Source organism: Drosophila pseudoobscura, chromosome X (genome assembly GCF_009870125.1).
Source record: "Drosophila pseudoobscura strain MV-25-SWS-2005 chromosome X, UCI_Dpse_MV25, whole genome shotgun sequence".
NCBI classification, from domain to species: domain Eukaryota; kingdom Metazoa; phylum Arthropoda; class Insecta; order Diptera; family Drosophilidae; genus Drosophila; species Drosophila pseudoobscura.
Genome location: NC_046683.1, coordinates 15552737 through 15573346, shown reverse-complemented (window position 1 = coordinate 15573346; position 20610 = coordinate 15552737). Strand labels below are relative to the sequence as shown.

At 44.6% G+C, this 20610-nt stretch overlaps 2 protein-coding genes across 7 annotated transcripts in view; one reads left to right on the top strand and one right to left on the bottom strand.

Moving 5' to 3' along the window:
• The window catches only part of dnc (phosphodiesterase dunce), a 118321-nt gene that overhangs the window by 22107 nt on the left and 75604 nt on the right, over positions 1-20610 (top strand). The gene's annotated exons all lie outside the window — the stretch shown is intronic.
• LOC6901302 (uncharacterized) lies at positions 15089-16098 on the bottom strand. 3 transcript variants are annotated; one of them, XM_015186061.2, is made up of 4 exons: positions 15765-16098; positions 15648-15707; positions 15369-15593; positions 15089-15302 (listed from the first exon to the last, which is right to left on the bottom strand). In XM_015186061.2, the coding sequence occupies exons 1-3, from the start codon at positions 15828-15830 to the stop codon at positions 15375-15377; spliced, it is 345 nt and encodes a 114-aa protein (XP_015041547.2). In that variant the 5' UTR covers positions 15831-16098; the 3' UTR covers positions 15089-15302; positions 15369-15374. The 3 variants fall into 3 exon arrangements, with proteins under 3 accessions (XP_015041547.2, XP_002134003.3, XP_033240427.1); XM_002133967.3 differs by having other exon boundaries at positions 15369-15707; positions 15765-15904; positions 15966-16096; XM_033384536.1 differs by having other exon boundaries at positions 15369-15707; positions 15765-16096.

Here is a 20610-nt window from a genome sequence, read left to right as displayed (position 1 = left end):
TTATTTGCAATTCGAAATCAATTTGAGGCAGTCAGGCTTGTGGGTGCCGGGGCCGACACGTTCATCAAATTCCATTTAGGCTTTTGCCCCAGACCTTCGTCTTTCGGCTATCCAGGATTTTGGATTTCACATTTTTGGCTATTGCGGCTCTGAGGCTTTTCAGGTTCATTTCTAATTAAAGGGTCTTCTATCTGGGGCAGAGTTGATTCTATCATGCCACACACACGCACACACACAGCTGATAGACCATGTGCCACAATCAGTCCTGCCTTCCAATGGACCCGACTCGACGCTGTCTCATTAAATTGAAGAGAGAAAAGCCCCCGAAAACATGTGCATTTGTCAGTTGAAATTAATAATCGAAACTGCGCCCCAATAGGGAATGGGAAGCCTCGTGGGGGATTGGTAGATAGAGACAGACAGAGAGATATGCGTAGAGTGCGGGACAGGCGGCTGGCCAATGCGGTTTGATTTTGTGGCCATATAATTTACATTTATGCAATCTCAACCAGCATCGGAATCAGATTTCCCGTATCCGTTTCCAGCGCAAAGCCTATGGTATTTTGCAAAGCTCTTAGGCCCCAAAATTCAATTTGCAAATGCATTGGAGCTCGGCACAGTCTTTTCTTCTCTTCTCTTTTCTGCTTGCACTCCGATGGATAGCCGGAGGGAATCAGCCACACCTGTCATAAAGCACATTATTGCTGGTGATTGATTTATTGATTGATTAAGTAAAGCGATTTTATGAAATATATTGCTATATTTTCATTTGATATTTGGCTGTATTTTGCTTGAGCTCTGCACAAATGTTCGTACATGCACTCGTTACTCGTTACTCGTCTTACTATTTGTATTGTCTTTAACGATTTCGATTAATCTGGCCACTTGGGCAATGCTTCAGCCACTACCAATTAGAGCATATGGCTATAAGCCAAAGCTGTTAAGCTGCCAATAGCCGTGGCCTGGACTGGATATGCCCTGGTTGTCCTCAGTGTTGTTGTTGCATGTACAACTTGCCGCTCAATTGGCAAACATATTTATGGGGAAACGCGCCATTGGGCGAGGCACAGGGACATCAAACACACTCTGAACCGTCCATCAATGCCCCTCCTGCTCCCCTCCAGCAAATGTGGACCAGTTTCTGTTCAATTAAATCTGTTTGGGGCCATACTCATAGCCGAATCTGTTTTCGCTCAGATGCCAAATCAAATTTGGGAAAATTTAAATGGCTCCCCCCCCTTCCCACCGCGAGTCCGGAGCCGCAGGGCCCGGACCCCCACAGAAATGTATCTGCTCGAAAACTTTTGAATATAAATTAATTACAAATTGCGTATAACGCTGTCATTTTGTTTGTTGTTTCTGTGCAAAATGAAAAGGGTTCTTGGCACATCCAATTGAGATTTGTGCGAAATCTTTTGTTTTCCTGCTGCCGGATATCTTTTGGGAACAATATTTTAATGGCCGTGTGCTATCCTTCGTTTTGCATAAACTTTTAGCCTTAAATTTTCAATTGCCAAAAGACCTTCTCCCCCACATTTAAAATTCTTTTTGTTTTTGCCTGCTGCTTATTTTTTTTGGACAGATTCTGACTCGGCTTCCGCCTGCCTAGAACTTTTGCCCATCTGTTTTACACGCACTCTTTCCAGCTCACTCCTCGCCGACTCGCTCCGTCTCTTTCCCTCTCGTTTGGCTCCTTCCACCTGTTGTGCATAAAATTTGAATGAGGTTTTGATTAGGTTCTGGCATACATAACAACCATGGATATGTCTTCTGTGTTACAGAATGCACAGCCTCTGCTTCGAGCAGTCACCAGAGTACTCCCGAAGTTGGCTTTATTATGCACAGAATATATATATATCCTAAATATTGTGGCTACTTATTGTGCATAGTGAAAAGTTTGCTAAAAGCTGCTTAAAGTTCGTATAGAAATTAATTTTGCTGAAGTTGAGGAAGCACCGATTAGCGCCAGTTGAAAGGATTACATGTGGGGCCTAGAGGAGGCAACAAATGGCTAATTATTTCAAGAATATGTGGCCTGAGATATTTGAAAAGTACGAAGTGCACGTTGTTCTGCTAGATAGAGAGCAGAGAGCGGAGAACTTGTATCTGGAAATGAATTATAGAAGAGATAATGCGGGACGACAGCTAATCCGGCAAAGCTATCGCCTTTTTGGCCTATCATATGCGATTGCCTGGGACGAATAATGTGCATGTTATTATTATTATTATTATTTTTACCAAACACACTACTGATAAGCAGATAAGGGCTGTAAAAAGGCCAACAAAAGAAGGCAGCAAACAGCCAGCCAGCGTCGAGCCAGCGTCGAGAACAAACAGCGACTTGTTAACATGACTTTGATTGTGATTTATAGGGCACACACCATGGCCTTATCGCCGCAACTACATACAAAATAGAGCAACAAAAACATGGGGGGAGTGGAGAGAGTAACCTATCTAAACAAATGGCTAATAATTATAAAGCAATCGGAAGTGTCGCAGTAATCATTGAGAGTCGAGCAGGCGATCCATTTTTACAGATCTTTTGGATCATCGGTCAGGGGTTTCCACTGCTGACCGCCATCAGGACCACACAGAAGGTGGATATGTATCCCAACTGGGGTGTTGCAAATAATTGGCAAGTTTCAGCCACAAACAAGCGGCATCAACAGCCTTCAGAGTAGTACCCAACATGGGGCATGCAGCAGCAGCAGTAGCAGCAGCAGCAAAGTCGAGTGCAACTTCTAGAATTTAATTGAATTAAACGAAAGTTTAGCATTATACAGAAAAGGGCAGTCACAAACAGACGAATAGACAGCCAGAAAGATAGAGAACGGCAAGGGGCCAATCGGGAAAGTTACCAACGGTTGCCAGTGGCAACAGAAGTACACGCTCTGCATGCAATTAGGTACCCGTAACACCCCCCTCCTGCCCCCTCGTGCCACCTCCTGCCTGCCTGTGGCAACTTAGTTGCCAACTGTTTTGTGGCGCCCAAAACTGAAGGCTGAAAACTGAAATGCAAGTGCAGGCGGGTGTCATAGATGCTCTTTGGCATCTGTTTGGCATGCAGCCTATGCGGCAGATTTCCCACTCCCGGGGCCTGACAATCTGCAATAGGGGTCTTCCCAGATCTCATATGAGGCGGTGTGCCACGGCAGTGGTTGCAAGAATACTTCCAATTAGACGGTTCCGAGACCGTATGATTAGTGGTAACTGAACGCATCCTTGGCTGCACTTTGTGGCACATCCAGTGTGGAATTTTCTGTTAAACTTCCAGCTGATCAGCGGGCAACTTGCCACCGGAACGGTGTCCGGTAAAGACCAAGGCACACAATTTGTTTGTAAATTAGCAACATTTTTCTTGTACAAGTATTGGTGTGCTCTATATGTGTGTGTGTGTGGTTCGGGCTTGGGTTTTAATCGGAATCGGAATCGGCTAATTTCTCGTCGAGACTGGAGAACGTTGCTCCTGTCACAGCTGCACATTTGGCCAGGACAGGAATTTTGGCTGCGATGTTGTTGCAGTGTTTTCTGTGGTCTGCTCTTCCCTCCTGAGTTGCGTGCCTTATTCACGGACCTTCTTCATATTCTATCAAATTGTTGCATTTGCTTGGCTCAATTTTATTGGTCAGTTTTGGAAAATACCAAATATACATCGGCTATTCGCAGCTATCGGCCATCATTTCGTATGCAAAAAGGGTATCAGAGCATCTCTCGCCTCCCCGATTCCGGCCCTGTTGTTGCACTGGTCTCCAATATGCATTTCACATATGTACATACATACATATATGTGTGCCTACGTGCCACCAGGCCAAAAGCCAATTATGACCTAGGCGTTCGAGCTGATGTCGAGCTGCGTTGATGCCTCCGCACCGTGTGTGGTTGCTACTGTTGTTGCCCCGCTGCCACTTTCTGGTGGGGCAAAGCAATTTGTGAACGCTCAATTGCAGGCGAGCGGCAGTGGCGTGGTGCACAGCTCAACCACATGTCAACAGTTCGCAACGCAACGAGCACGGAGCACCGAGCACCGAGCATCGAGCACCGAGCACCGAGCACCGAGCACGGACCAACGGCTCTGCCAGTCGAGCGAGCAGTGGCTTTGCTTAGCCCCGGCTTTGGCCCTGTTTACATGTCAATCGGGATGGAAGAGAGCGAGAAAGAGAGCGAGAGCAATTGTCTGGTTGCAGGCTTTGTTGTTGGACTTTTGCATGCCACGTTATGATTGGTTTGGGCCCCAAAACTGCAAATTGAGAGAGGAGCAGGAGCAGGAGCAGAAGCACGGACCGGAAGGCAAGTTTCATACCCCGCCGATTCATTTGGAGCTGCGAAAGGAACCCCAATAAAATGGATAATCGTTTTTATTGGTTTTTCAAGATTTCACTCACCTTTCGAATGATTTGAGACTTTAAAGACCCTTACGGAATACCTCCCCAAATCGAGTGCCAAACTCCTTTAGAACCAGCCCCTGCCAGGTGCCTCAAACAAAACGAAACAAGACACCCCAAACTTTCTATAGTGCACTTTCATTTGGCCAACAATACAACCCTTTTAGGCATTCCCATTTGGCAAGGGTTTCGGTTCAAAAAAGTTTGCTTTCCTCTTTTTTTTGTCTGTGGGCAAATCGGAAAGAAACTTTAAAGTTTTCCGAGGCCCAGAGACAGGGGGAGCAGCCAGTGTAATTGCATTCGAACCACCTCATCGATCAACCCCAACCCCTAAGGCTGTAATTACTGGAAATGCAGAAGAAAGTTCCGAATTGGACGCGTGTCAATTTGATTTAATAATGAATGGCACTTGCATAAAGCCCTGAAGCGAGCCGCAGAAGGACGGGGGCAAAAACTGTCCGAACTATTCGGAAAAGTGCAAACGTGGTGAAGGGGAGAAGTGGAGAAGTGGAAAAGTGTTCGGTTCGACTTTCAGTTTCTCTGCGGTCGGGCGGCTCTCATTAGCCCGGGGAGGCCTTTTCCCGAGCGTGTTTACGTTGTGGCTGTATTTTATAATATGTTTCATCCCCTCCTCCTCTGCCCAGCCCAGCCCTGCCCTGCCCTGCGGTGTATCCCCATGTTTATTTGTGCAATTTTTATGCCTTTCTGTCGGCCATTTATTGGGATTTTGTTTGCGCCTTCCATTCATCATGTATACGCAACGTGGTCCGTAAGTCTTTCATCATTTTTATTCGGCTTTTGCTTACGTGGCGGATTCATTTCTTATTTTTTTGGTGTTGGGGTGGGATGGGGGTGGGTGTCCCGCAGCGTATTCAAAAATTTATCAATTCTTGGAGGGTGCAAAGCAATAAATTGCCTTTAAAGTGAAAAGTCTGTGCCGGCAGCCAACCAGCCTCCCTCCCCTCAAACCCGCACAGAGCCGCATGATTAATTGCGTGTGTGTAACCCCCAAGATGTGTGCATGTATGTGTTAGTAAATGACAGAGGGTGGAGGGGCTGGCGGCTGGTGGCTGGGGGCTGGGGCACCCAGCTGTTTTGCCATAATGAGCGCTGTCATTAACTTGTTTTATGTCGCCTAATCAAGTCGGTTTTTGTGGGTCCGCCGACCGTCGAGCTTCGAGCGTTGACCAGAGCCCAAGTGCCAAAACTTTCGCTTGGCCAGATTCAGTTTTTACGTTCAGACCCTCGCGCAAATTAACTGGCGAAAAGCCGAGCACAAACCGGACCAAATGAGTTCTACCCATGCACTCGACTAATTCCATTTCAAAACAAAATAACAACAAAAAACATTTTATTTTTTGGCAATTGCATTTTGAGCAATTAAAGCCAGAGTCGATTCGAACGGACCTTTGACATGAAGCACTACTTAATGGCACATTAAACTACAAATATTAAGGATGCGCATAAGCTCGTAATGAATTGTAATAATATCTTGCTCTAAAATATTATATTTACATATACATATTCAGAGAGAAAAGCCCTGAGATTCGAAGGTAAACATGCTCGTATTTGCCTCGAGAGCTTAGATTACATTTGCATTTTGATGTGTATACGGAAATATTTGGTTTAAATATACAACAAATTGGAGCTGTGAAATAAAAACTTTTCTTGATATATAAAGGATCAGCAATGATTGGATTGCCTTTCAAAATAAACGCCTTGCATCCGCTGAAAAGCAATCTTCAAGGCACTTTTTCTACTCCTCTGAAGCGAGGCATCTTTGACCCTCTAATGCCCAAAAATTACCTTATCTCATGAGAATATTGCACTTGCATTCATTTGTTGCTGGAAGGACGAAGGACACTGATGAATCGGTTTTAGCTGAACAATGCTGGCTGGCCAGACATTCTTGTCTCGAAAATCATGACACGGAAATTTTCATGAGCTAATTCCAATTTTCTCCAACAATGAATGAATGAATACTTTGATTATCGTTAAATGATTTGATATATGCCTGATTTGGCCCAACACGCAAATTCTCTCAAGTTCCGAATGGCTGCAACTTCAACGTGTGGCACAGCCAAAGGCTTCCTTTCCCGGCCTCTTTAAAGGGGCAGGCAGTATGCCCCTAATATGTAATACGAGTATGGCAGACTTAAAAGTGAAGCAGTAATGTAATGTGTCCTTCGATGCCCTAATTGGGGTGTGCCGTGCGACGCTGCAGGCCAGTCGTGCAAGGCAGTCTTCCACAGAATGGTCAGAGCAGCCAATTAAGGAGCTCTTCTTGTCCAAAAATAGACTCCATTTCATTGCAATGCCGAAACAATATGCATAATAAATCTGTGTGCTATTTTGGGTCTCTGTCAAATGAGTAAACAACACACATATACGGCCCCCACACACCAGTGGAAGGTAGCAAAATAATCAATTCAATTCAATTCAATCCGGTTAAATCGTACAGAGAGCCCTCTCAGGCTCAATCTCCTTTTGGCTTCCGCTCGGCAAGCACTACACACTCGTGTAGTGGACCAATGTCAGGGCCAATGTGGCGTTCTGCCGGAATGTGGCTCTTGGGCTCTTAGGTTCCCGGCTGCCGCACAATGGGGCTATTTGCACCACTCGGCATTCTCTTGGGCCCCCGCTTTCATTTTTATAATCTCCTTTTGGCTCTTCTCGGCCACTTTAAGTGTCCACTTCCTATACGGAGCTAAGCTCTTTGAATGTCATCTGGAGCATGGCTTTCTCGTTCTCGTTCTCGTTCTCGTGCTCATGGTCCTCCTTCTACTCCGACTGACTGCTGCCTGGTTGGTGCCATTAACGTTGATGCGCTTAATGCCAGCACACAGACAATCCTTTGGCCCCACACTGTAGTACTATATTTATGTATGTGCTTATTATCCTTATCACATACGAGTACCTACTACTCTCTCGAGCCTCGCTCCAACCCTGGGCTAGTGGAATTTGGAGTGGAATCCGGGCAAATGCCTCGTTCTCAGTGTTTGACATCGCCATCGATGCTGATGGTCCTCTGGTCGCAGTATATGCAAAATGTTTGCCATGTGGCGGACCTACAGCTGCGCCACCGCGTTGACAACCTAATCCTGGCAGCCCCCCAGGATTACATCAGTATCCAGCCACATAGCGTCTGCTGGCTGCCATTCGGCATGCCGAATGAATCTCAACAAAAACACTAGTTCAACATCAATATGTTTGATATTTTTTTATCAGTGGCAGCTCCAGGCTCTCCAGAATCAGCGCCAGTTCCCTGTGAGCCCCTGGGTTTATCGTTTAGTACCACCTAATGGTACCACCTCATGGTACCACCCCATTTGTTGAGGCCTCGTTCTGCAGCCATACTCGTATCTCTTGATCCTCCTCTTGGGTTAGAGTTTGCTGTCCTTGCAGACTTGCATGCCTTGAAAGCAGAGACAATAGCCCCAAATATCAATGAATAGAAAGAGAGTGAGACCAGAAGGTGTATCCCTTTGGAGCAAAGCGTGCAGTGATTGTGAGGGCTATAGTGTGTCGGGTTTTGTACCGAATTGGGGGCCCCTCCCTGCGAGGAATCCTGAGTACGCCCTGGCATCCGTTCCATGCCATCAGTTAGCCATGGTGAGTGCCCCTCTGAAATGTTAACTGGTTTCTGCTGGCCCAAAAGAGCCACCAGCAGCACTTTGTGCTCTCCAGCTCCGCAGGCTGCTGCGGCGCCCCGGCTGTCAGCTAATCAAATTGTATACGCTTCGCCGCGGGTCACTGGTGGAGGCCGGTGCCGGAAAAACTTGTTGACAGGAGAACTCTTTGCCGCTGCAGTAAAACGAAATTGGCCCGCGATGTTGCATGCGCCATGCCGATGGCCTGCAGGTAACGGCTGGATATGGTATGCCAGAGAGGACACCTTTTCGCCCAGTCCTTGCCCTGCCCTGCCCTGCCCCGACCTGACCAACATCTAACGTTCAACGTTCAAAATTAGAAAATAAAACAGGAAACAGGGTCGACAAAAAAAATCTGATTTGCCTCTGCGCCAATCGAATCCCCACTGGTTCTATTTTGGGGACTCAGAGGACAAACCGAATGCCTTTTACCCAGCTGAGAGCAGGCAGGTCGTATTTTATATTTATGGGATCATTTTCGGGCATAAATTGGTTTTAGTTCAGATAACACATAGATTCCGGGCACTCACTCAAAGGCTTCAGCTTTTCCGCCTCTGTACAGATCTCTGCCAGCCAAAAAGGCCTAAAAACAACCTGTTGATAAGTCCCATCTAACCTTCTTCTTCAATGTCATCAGAAAACAATGGAAAAATACACGAAAAGGAGGCAAAGCCCAAACAAGGCGGTAACCTGAGGGCAGGAAACACACATCACACAAACTCCAGTAAATTAAAAAAAAATGGCAAGACAAAGAACCGAAAAAGATGGATCATAAATCGGTATGAATAATGCTTCAACAGCATACACAGTCGTACAACAGATTTCCTTTTTTGGCCAACAAAAAAAAACACAATGAAGTAGAGCAGCAAAAACCCGGACAAACCCAGGACTTCCTCCCGTAATAATGTCTAACATGAACACACAAATTACAGCGAATTATGTTAAGTAAAGCAGGAACAACCTCAGAAAAGCACATACGCCAGTCACATTCCAAACCATCCCCACATCCACCTGCAATGACAAACACAAATTGGGGCAGCAACCAGACGGGAAGATGCGCAGTAACCGGATGTGGAAGAAGCAGGAAACAGGCGTGTGTGGGGGGCGGACAGAGACAAAAATTTGTATCCAGTCTCTGAGAATATTGTTGGCTCTTTGGGGAACACTTTTCTCATTTTCTAATTTGGTGTTTTATTCTTTTCGGTGTTGTTTTCTCCTTAAATAATGACAAATATTTTCCACGAAAAGTGTCAACACTTTCCCAAAAGCTTTTCCTTACAAATGATTTTCTTGTTACTCCTTTACGCTAAAGCTGTTTGTTTTCTTGTCATTTTTTATTATTACTTCTGGGGATTGCATAATTGTAACCAAAAAATCAACGAAATTCAACATTTTTTCGGCTAATAAGATGGTATCACCTTTAGTGCCCCATAAAATGTGACCTTAGAGCTACCGAATTTCCTTATGATCTCATCATAAACTTCCCTTCTGTTCCCTTCTGTTGGTCGCTTCATCATCGTAACTTTTTTAATGGGCATCGTTTTGGGCGAGAGAAAGTGTAACAATAACGAAAACATACAAATCAGTTTTCATATTGTTGAAGGACCCAACCAAGGACCCCCCCAAGCACCCATATTGAATCCTTAACCTTCCCCCTTCTAATAGGTCTCTTATTTCTTACCCTTCTACCTGTCTGTCTCGGTGTGTGTGTCTGTATGTGTGTGTCTGGGTGTGTGGATTTAATTTGCTTTCTAATTTGTATGAAAATTATGCTCGTATACACAGAGAGAAAACCCCAGCGCCCATCCAACCACACAAATGCATACATATTTCCTATTCACGTGTGTGTGTGTGTGTTAAGGATACGTGCCGTGTAGAGCTCTCTCACGCAATTCGACTTCCTGGCAACCCTCAACCCTTTCTGCCCGACTCTTCCCTTAACAAAGCTCAAACAGCTTCCGTTTCCGCTTTGGGCTTCCTACATTTTTTTTTCACCTTCTGTTCTTTTTTGCTGTTTTGGGGTGGTTTGGGGTGGGTTCGGGTTGGGTCTCGGGTTGGGTTGTGTTTCGGTGTATAAGTGTTGCCAGTTCGCTGAGCACTTGAGTAGCGACAACAAATAATTACAACAACTACGACAGCGACTAATGCGCTAGTTACTCTTGTCTGGCAGGGAGTGGGTAGGGGGGAGGTTGAGTGGGGGTAGAGTGAAGAGTGAAGAGTGCAGAGAGAGAGAGAGAGTGAGTGAGGGGTAAATGTAGCAGAAAACACTTCATAATTTAATTAGTGCTGGCAGCCTCGTTCCCATTAACCAGCAGAGAACGAAACAGAGATAGAGCAAGAGAGAGAGAGAGAGAGAGAGTGAGAGGGAAAAGTCCATCACAGAAAGAGAAAGAGAACGGCAAGGAAAACCTCTCACAGGTGAAGACTGCGACTGAGAAACGAGTGGCAATATGAGAGGGCAACCAGGGCCCAAAACGAAGATGTAGAAGCGGAGCCCATCCTGAAGAATAAATAACTTAATTAATAATTATAATAAAAACCATCTTACGCACGTTTATATCCGAGAAGAGGTTAGGAGGGGGGGGTGGGGAAAGGTAAGAAGCGGACAAGACAGGGCCCAAAGCGCACCGGACAGCCAGGACAGGAGGATTGGATAGACAGCGACTGGCTGGCTAAGGAGGACTAAGGACTAACAAAGGCAAAGAGTGAAACAATTCCCTCAAGGGTTGAGATGTTGCCGGCCAAAACGAAAACTGAAGAATCCCCTCACTGACATGGAACGCAAACAGGAGATTCGGGAGCAGCATCAGCCACAGGAAAAGGAGAAAAAAAAGGAATATGAAATGTTGTCCAATGCTGATGGAGTGCCGGGAGACGGCAAGATACAACCACAACAAACAGCTCAAGGGGAGAAGAGGTGCCAAGAATCGGAAAAAGGAAGGAAATGCCAAGAAAGACAGGGCCAAAGAGGATTAAAACAGAGCAAACACAACAAAAAGAAAAAAGAAAAGGAAAAGGAAAGACTAAATGGAGAGAAGAGTGCCGGAAAAGAAGAAAAGCTAAAAGGTACATGGAAATGGAAATGGAAATGGAAGAACAAAGGCAAAACAACTTATAGCCAAAAAGTACTACAAAAACAGGGGGCTTTAAAACAAGCAAACAAGCTCCCTAATGGAAACTCCTTAATGAAGTTTTCATACACATATGAAAGATGGAATTGAACGAAAAACTTGAGAGGGAAAACCTTCGAAAGAACAAAAAAACGGAATATAAGATAATTGCAATTGCAGAATTGCAGAACCAACAGAAATCCATTTTCTTCTCTTTTTCTGACGGTGTTTTTTGAAGGTGTTAGAGGAATTTTCCAAAGGAAATATCTGGTAGTTTTTTGTGATAATTATTGGGATTTATTTACGGTATGGGTAACAGGCATGTATCAGAAGCACAACCCACGGAAGCAATTCCACAGCAGACTTTGTTTTAAAGGAGCTGTCAACAGTTTAGTCAACTGCCAACGTCTACATATATTAATCAGAGCCAACCACAAAGAGAGTACCCATTGAAAGTGATTTGATGAGCATCAAGCCGGCAGGGCCCCCCAGGATGCGAGCCGTGGGGGAACGTCCCGTTCCGTGCCTTGCCGCCTTTGAGTGTATCAGTTTCCTGGAAGTAGTATATTTACTTGGGTCATAAGCCAAACGCTTCAAGTGAAACAAAAAACCGGCAAGAGCGTGGAAGGAGCATCCAAGACAAGAGGGAGGCCTCTCCGTCTGCCTGCCTGCCTGTCTGTTTCGCTTTCATCTTTGCCCCCGTCCCCGTCCTGGGGCTGGGGCGGGACGAATGCGGCTTGTCATTCGCCTTTTGTCAGACAGGTGGCCACTAGAGCATACTTTTCGCTCCCACTGTGTGGGCGCGTGTGTGCGCGTGTGGGGAAACTTCTGCAGCTTTACCCCGCCACCCCCCCAACCCCAACCCCCCCCAGCTTAAGGAGCATCCTCTTCAGCTGCTCCTGATTCTTGTGCACCCCGAACGTCTGCCTACTTTTAGGAAACTGAAATAATTTTTTCTTCATCTCATATTTATATTCGCCCCATCCTGTGGCATGCCTTGCTTGTTATTCATTGAATTATTATGTAATTGCACCCAAAGAGCAGAAGAGCTCCCCACCAGAGGCTGACAGAGACAGAGATAGGAGAGAGGGAGAGAGAGAGAACGATGGGCAGTGAGATTGCCATCAGAAACATGTTAAATCGCTTTAATAAAAAAGAGAAGAAAAAACCAAAAACTGCCACAATTTATCGGTTTGCTTCTGTGTGTGTGTGTGTGTGTGTGCCATGGACAATACGTATGTGTGTGTGTGTGCTTGGAGTGCCTATAAATATTTTGATAGCAGAATAAGCGGCAGCTACAACAACAGAAAAAAAATACAAAAAAAAATGAGCAAAGCCAAAAGCAGACACTCACCTGTCCAGGCTCACATTCAACCAGCCACTTGATAAGGTCAATACAGGCAGCACCCCCTACAGCAAATACAATAAAACAGGAGAGTAAGGTCTACAAAAGGGGATTTTCCGAACAAATATACAGATGATATGGCCTGATACGATGACAGGCAGTATAAATGAGGTACATACGAAATTAAGTAAAGGGATGATATGATAGGATGGGGCATTATTATAGGAACGTACTATGATATTAGCTTTTTTATATAAAACATTTCTGGGTAGGCTTCGACCGATATTTTCCTTAGGAGCGAACTTAAGCAAAACTTCTTTTAGTCTAGTATGAAGCAGTATTTATTTATTACCCGACCTTTATTTTGAGTACTCTTCAGTACAGAGATTCGAACGATCATAGAAATAGGAAATTGTAGAAAATAGTTCCTTAATGAAAAGTGGGGAAATAATCCATTAAAGAAAGGTCGTCTACAATATGATGCCCAATAAAATATAAACTGCAAGTTGGCGGAATACTACCCTACAATATATGGTATGGTAAGCTGTGTAAGATCTTCCTTGTACTTTGTTACGAATGATAGCTGGTATGATATACTTCTCCATTGGTAGTCCTATGGCTGGTGTCCACTGTACTTGAGCGCTGCGGCAATTTGCCACAATAGCTATCCCTCCCGATCCCCGTCTATCCCTTTCTTGCCGCATGAAAGGCAAATATTTGAAATGCGTCGCATGAAAATGTTTGCATTGTATGTGTGTTATGCTGTGTGTGTGTGTGTGTATCATAGATACAAGGCTTCAACCTGTCCCCCACTTTCTGGGAGAAAGATCAACCACATGCCCTTCGCTCCACGGGAATATTGTAGCCCCTCCCCCGCGCTCTCTCTCTCCCCCTTTAAAGCTTCTGTGGAGCGCACTTTTGCCCATCGATTTTGCATTTTTCCTTATCGTTGTTGTTGGAAGAAGACTACCCCCAAAACCTACACACACACACACACCATTTCATTTATGTATTTTTTTTGGGGTCAGCTTTTGTGATTCCTTTGTTATTCTTATTCTTACGTTTCGTTTTTTTTCTTCTCCTTTTTTACGTCCTGGACGGGGGCTGTCAATTGTTAACATTCTTGAACGGTGGGGTTGCCCGTCCCCACCGCTCCCATCAAAATTGCCAAAAATGTTGCACGGCATGTTGTGACCTCACTCACCTTGCCCCCGAGACCATCGAATGACTGACTGAATGACTGATTGATTGGGGGCGGGGCTGGAGCTGAAGTTGCGTGAGAACAAGTTGTTAGGGGCCCCGGGGGGAGAGCCTTAAGTGGAGTTTGTTTCTTGTAAATTTCCTCAAAATGTTTCTATTATGGAAATGAATGATAACAGATCGATCGGAAGAAGAACCAAAATAAATCCATAAGAGTAATATGCGAAAACTACTCGTATCTCTATCGTTCCTCCAATCACTAGAAACCCCAACAGAATCAGCGACATTTAAAGGATCAATCAAGTCGTACTCGTATGATATCCTGGCTAAGTTTAAGGCCTCAATTGCTCCACTTTCAAGCCGTCTAAGCTGCAAAAACAGAAGGTTTTCCACAGGCTTTCGGTTGCTGCAAAGTGCAAAAATATTGTATATTTATGCCACTGTTGAATCGCTTTCGAGCTGGTCTTAATCAGAAAATAGTTCTAGAGTTCAATGCAGATACGGGAATTGTTATTTATTTTATTTTGGTGTTTTTCCATGGCAAATAGTTTGTCAAATAATTCGAAATAAATCTGCTAATAAATACAAGGCACATGTGTCCAGCCTGTGGCAGCAAAAATATCATAATTTTAATTAAATCAATTTGTAGGAATTTTCTTTTGAATTTTCTTTTTGGTTTCTGCCATCTAAAGGCAAATATCAAAAATGAATATTCCTTGGCCAAGGCACGGAGGAGACAACAAAAGGTCGCAGTGCCAGTGGTTATGAGTGTTCAAAGAAATCAAACACAGAATTTATTGGCAAGCAAAGACATTTTTCCAATCACTGAAATAATCCTTTTTGCTCTGAGATTTCTGTCCTGTCGCTCTGGGCGGTGAAAATTGAATGAAAGTACAATTAGAATGCATGCAACACAGAAACAGAAGCAAAAACAGAAATACAATCAAATTGAACGATGAAAAATGTGTGGCATGTTCTTGACAGAGCAGCAGAAAATATGGTGGGAAAACATGGGCCAGGACTAAGGATTCAAATGAAAATGAAATGAAAATGGCAGCAAGTAGAACTGAAACTGAAAGCCAAACACGTTCCACTTTCCAGCGTAAGATCCAGAGAGCCATTAGAGCACGACCCCAGGCCACCCCGTCAACCCCATCAACCCCGTCAACCCCATCATCATTATCGTCATCAAATTGGTTTTGTGGCTTTGTGGCATCCACTTCATTGTCTTGGGTGGGAGGCGGCCACCTCTTAAGACTGCTGCCTCTGCCCCCCGAAACGATTTTAAAGGCGGCGAGAGCACGCACAAATAAATTAAGCAAATTTATGGCTGACCAACCTGTGAACCCAACCATACCACCCCACTCAGTGTTGCCTCCCCGTGTCCTTAACACTGTTGCGTACTTGGGGGGGATGCAGACTTTATTCATGCAATATGTATGTGTATTTGTGTCTGCATTCAAGGATTACCCGCATGCATTTCGAAACAATATCAGGTTGCTAGACAATACAATTTAAAACAGACTGACCAAAAAATATTCCACTCAATTAGGAACATATTTAACTCGAACTCGAACTCGCCATCCGCCATCCGTCATCGTTTTGCTTTGTATATCTAAGGGATGGAAACAGAACTTGGCTTTAAACCATATTAGCACTCTGAGACACGATCAATACTCACTTTAGTTTACTTTTGAATTGGTTTCTGCAAGTCGACAGCGTCATGTAGCGACTCCTTGGCTGTCTCCAAATTATCGGACATCTCGGAGCCAGGCAACTCCTTGGCTGTCTCCAAATTATCGGTCATCTCGGAGCGAGGCAGCTTCTTGGCTGTCTCCAAATTATCGGTCATCTCGGAGCGAGGCAGCTTCTTGGCTGTCTCCAATTTATCGGATTTATCGGACACCTCGGAACGAGGCAGCTTCTTGGCTGTCTCCAATTTATCGGATTTATCGGACACCTCGGAACGAGGCTTGGGCTTTACTAGAATCTTAGTTGATTTTTTATTTTCGCCAAAAAACTGCGGGAGCACGAGAAGTTCCAGTACCAGGACGAGGTAGAGTAGGCAAGAGCTCACCTGGATTGTGGTTATACTATCAAAGCTCTCCACTGTATCATCCACGGGAATCTTCTTCCAATTCATGATTGTCAGACTGGGGATCTTATATTTGCTGGGGCCAAAAAATTGTACCACGAGTACACAAAAGCCTTGGCTTGCTAGTTTTGAAAAATTTAGTTGTTCTATTCCGAATCTCAATATATTCTCGTAAAAATTCACCCGTAAAACTTTGAAATCACAATCTAGACGAAAAAAGTACGCTCACGTCGAAACAAAAAATATTTACTGGGAATGAAACAAATATTCACTGTGAATTGCTCGGAAGTACTCGAACGAATGGCGAGAATACATATCTTCGATAACTATGAGTTATGACAACCATTTCTTGGAGCACTATTCTGAGCAAAATTTCAGATGGAGAACATTGTCGATTGGAAAGGAAGCACTCTCTTTTAAGGCCTTCATTCGATCGATTTCTTGGCCCAAAGAGGTCTTTAGTTCTACCGAAAAATGTTGTCAATGAGTGTTGATTCACACTAAATACTGCAGGGGGAGCACTTTCTCCTTTCCTTGCCGACTTACTTTTCCGCTGGAATCCACAACCGAGTGTCTCTTTCATGTCGTTTTTCGTTTTTCGTTTTTCGTTTTTGGGCCTGACTTTGGCCGTTTTCGTGTTGTTTCTTTGAGTGTCGTCGTGTTACCTTAAGCCCCTTCCACCTCCCATCCTCCCCTCCCAGCCGCCTCCTGTGTTCGGCTTAAATAGGCTTAAGCATCGCTGGTTTCTGGCTCTGGCTCTGGCTCTGCTACCCGGAAGCTGGCAAATGCTGGTACTGGAGGAGGGAGGTTACATGGAAAACGTCTGTAACTTTCACAATTTCAGCAGCTCTCTCATTTCGTTTGTTGCCACTGAGCGGCATTTCATTATTAATGGAACTTTGATTAAATTGCGAGTCGTGAGCCCTGAGCCTGAGCCTGCCCTCTCTGCTCTGCACGACCTCTTTCATGGATGCTCTTTAAAACAAAAAAAATTCTCTAACATATTTTCGCAAATCAGCCAAAAGCGAGTGGCGCGCATCCGTTTCGGCATCCAAATTCCTGGCCCCATGGGGGGGACTGTTGCAACACAGCAGAAAATTCGATTTTCGCTGGCTTTAGGCCCTTTCGCTCTTTCACCCAGGCCCTGGCTATTGATGCTCTTAACCCGCTGCCCAAATATGATTTGTGAACGCTACTACCAGACAATGGCGGCCCGGAGAGCAGCGGCAAATATCGAGTTGCAAATTTTGTGTGCGGAAACATAACGCTGCCCTGCTGAATGGCAGTGCCCTCGCCGGCACAGGCAAATATTCGGAGTGCCGATGCACTGTGCGGACTCTTTCAAAGTATTCTGAAGGCAAATTGTTCATTTTGCAATCATTATTCCACAGTTGTAGCAAGGAGCAAATGCTGTAGTATCTTCCACAGCATTTTGGAGCATTAAGGCTAACTTTAAAACACTTTAATGTAGGAAAATATATTTAGTTTAAATATGACAAATATTCATTTCAAAAGTGATGTATATTTCAAAGCACCCATTTTCTCTGGGTGTAGGCAAGCTTCCCCTTTGGGATATGCAGAGTACAGGGAGGGAGACCCTCAGAAAGCCTCAGAAAGGAAAGCCTGAAATTGCATATATGCAAAGCCTGAATGCAGGGCCGAGCCCAGACCCCTCGACTCTGAGAAGATCGGGATTTATTTAAGATTTATTTCCTACGCATAGCTGCGGCTGCTGCTGCTGCAGGATGTAACAAATCATTGGAATTCCGCCGGCAAAAAATACCTTTATATTACTCCTTTTTGTGGAATTTTTTGTTCCTGTTTAATCCCCCTCCCCTCTTGGGCTCTCATCACCGACACGTGGAGCGCATTCCGGGCAAAGAATTAAGTAATTTAATGGCGCAAAATAAAGAATAAAAAATAAATTAACCTTCACTCTTTCATGGCTTGCTTTTAATTTCCTGTGGCAAAAAGGTAAAAGGAGAGGGGGCAGGGCTTAGATGCTGTGCCATAGAGCCATAGAGTAGCCATGGAGACATCATTCGGTGGCAAGGTCAGTGCCAAGCGGCATGTTTCATGGCATGCATTAAAACCAAAGCCAATTTGAATTGAAATTAACTTTGATGGCAGGCTTTGGCGACACACCGGCTAGAAATGAAGTGCATTCACGGCGGTGGCTAAGACGACCTTGGCCCGTGGTCAAAGCCACCAAAACCAGCAAAATCACTTTCAATTTTCATTTATGTAATAGCCGCGTGGAGTCGTGGAACCAGTTAAATCTCTTTCCAAGTCAATTAACATCCCCAATAGGGCGGCTCACTCGAAGGATTTTGCAGTGCATCGAGAGGGGGTTGGTGGCGGGGGGGGGGGGGGGGGGGGGGGGAAGGGATAGGCATAGCGATGGGGGCTCAATCGATATGAAAAAGTTATTATTACCAAATCGAATCAAATTAGGGCCGTGCGGTATTTCAAAATTGATTATGACTGATTTATGAATGGGGGAGAGAGAGAGAGGGAGATGGGGAATGGCACAGATTTTCTAATAGAATTTCTCAGTGGCCTTTAGAGGCAGTTGGGCAATTAATGCCAATTAAAATGTTCCACCTACAAAATGCCAGAGCAAAGCAGATTTACTTCCCTTTCACAATTTTACACGATGGACAAAACAGTTTTGATCTGCACTGCACAGGCACCCAATTAGCAGCTCGTTTAAAACAAAATCAAATTAAAGTTAATGTTAAATGTTAAAGTTAAAATTTCCATGCCCTCCACTAATATTTGGTATGCCCTCGAAGCACAAAATATTTTGATTGTTATTCTCAAAAGAAAGAGATGTAATAAGTGGAAATTCTGTTGCCACAATTACTTTCTTCTTTGACAAGAATTTGTTGCAGAATGAATGCCGAATGCAGACTGAGTTTTCTCTGCTTTAAGGCGGGTAGGAATTTTACCTAAAGTTGAATAGTTGAAGGTCGTTGCCGTAGCTCCCTTTTGGCTCAAATTTTAAAGCGATTGTGTTGTTGGCCCTCTTTGACACTCATTTAGCATTCATTTGGTTGCGGGTTTTGGGGGGCATTGAAAGTGAAGTTGATATATGGCTAATGATGTTGACAGTTCTCTGTGTGTGTGTGTGTGTGTGTGTGTGTGTGTGTGTGCGATGAGTACAGGGTACAGTCGTGGGTGTGGATGTGTGTGTGTGTAAAAGTAACAAAAAAATGACGTTACAGAACGTATGAGGCAGTGGCTGGGGAGGAAATCCTTTGTTAACTTGAGGAGAATGGGGCGGATCGAGGCGTGGCAATCAACACATATGAGGTTTATTGCCTTCGCTTCCTTGTTTGCCTGTAAATGCAAATTGATTTTGTTCTTGTTGTTGCGCCGCTGATGGAATGCCCAGGCAAAGCAAGCAAACCAAATCAAATATGAGCTCTATGAATCGCAATAAATAACGATGCCAATGAGTAATTCTGAGACCCCCATTGGCTTCGGTATCGGTATTCCATGGCATCGAAACGCTGCATACGTATGCGTAATGCGAAATTGAATTGATTGCAAATGTTGTACACATAGTTGCAACTGCAGGAGGCAATCGAGTTTGATCAATTCTTGACTGGTTGTTGGTTGTTTCCCCTCCCCCCTGCCCATACCCCTCCCTATCCCACCATTGTGGTTTGTTTTTGTTGCTATTGCGGGTACTCTCCAGGTGCTTTTGTGGCTATTTTAGATGCTCTTCCAACTGTATGCTGCAACTTTCCTTGGGCTGGCACTTTCCCCTACTATTGTGCCTGCTGTTCGAACTTCAATTACTTTAAGTGTCACGCCCCATGGCGGAAACTTTGAAATGTCCCCGAAAAAAAGCCACACAACTTGCGAGACACAAACTGATAGGCCAGGGGGATGTGGGAAAGAGTCTGTGCGGGGACGAGTGCAAGTGTCAACACGGAGGCGAGACGTGCTTCCGGCTCAATGGAAGCCTGCCCCATCACCCATGTCCCTGTTGGGGCGGGACTCGGGCAGCATCGCATTGTGTGGCCGCCAGTGTGCCATTTCTCTCTGGTGGCTAAGCGAGCCGAAGGGCTTCCCCCATTTGCATAAAATTGCAGTAACATCCTTTTTGCCTCCATCTGTATCTGTGTGTCACTCTCCATGTGCGCGTATGCGTGTCGGTCCATCTGTCCATCGGTTGTTGCACAAATTGTTGTTCTGCTAGGGCCCTGGGAGTCCTGCGATAGGCATTGCCCCAAAACCCAACGGAAGGCGACCTTGATTATGCAACAAATTGTGTGACTGCAATCCATTCATTTTGCACCACAATTCAGTGACTTTCAGTGAACGCAGCGTTAAATTAAATTTAAAAAAATTAAATTATTATTATTTATCTTGGATATTTATCAGCAAAGATTTAAACTAGTTTTTGCCAAAAATAAATATTTTGTTTAATAATAAAAAAACTCATACCTGTGGGGTTTTCAGTGGAATTGGGATCTAGTGTGGGAAAACTCTCAAATGCAAGCCATTTCTCTCAGACACGTCTCTCTCTCTCTCTCTCTCTCCCACGCTCAACGCGAGCTCTCCTCAGCTCATCCCTTTTGATCCTCTCTTAAGGATAGGACAGCCAGTGGACCAGAGCTAACACTGCCAACAATCTCCTAGCGAAAAACCAAACAGACCAAAATACACTGAGAATAATGTTAGGCACCGACATATCCATGTCTTTCTGAACAATTGACTTCCATTTTCATTAAATTTGAGGTGAAAACCAATTCTTACAGTCATCTTTTCCTTTATTGTTATCTTCTATAAACTATATGACTCCTGATTAAAGTTC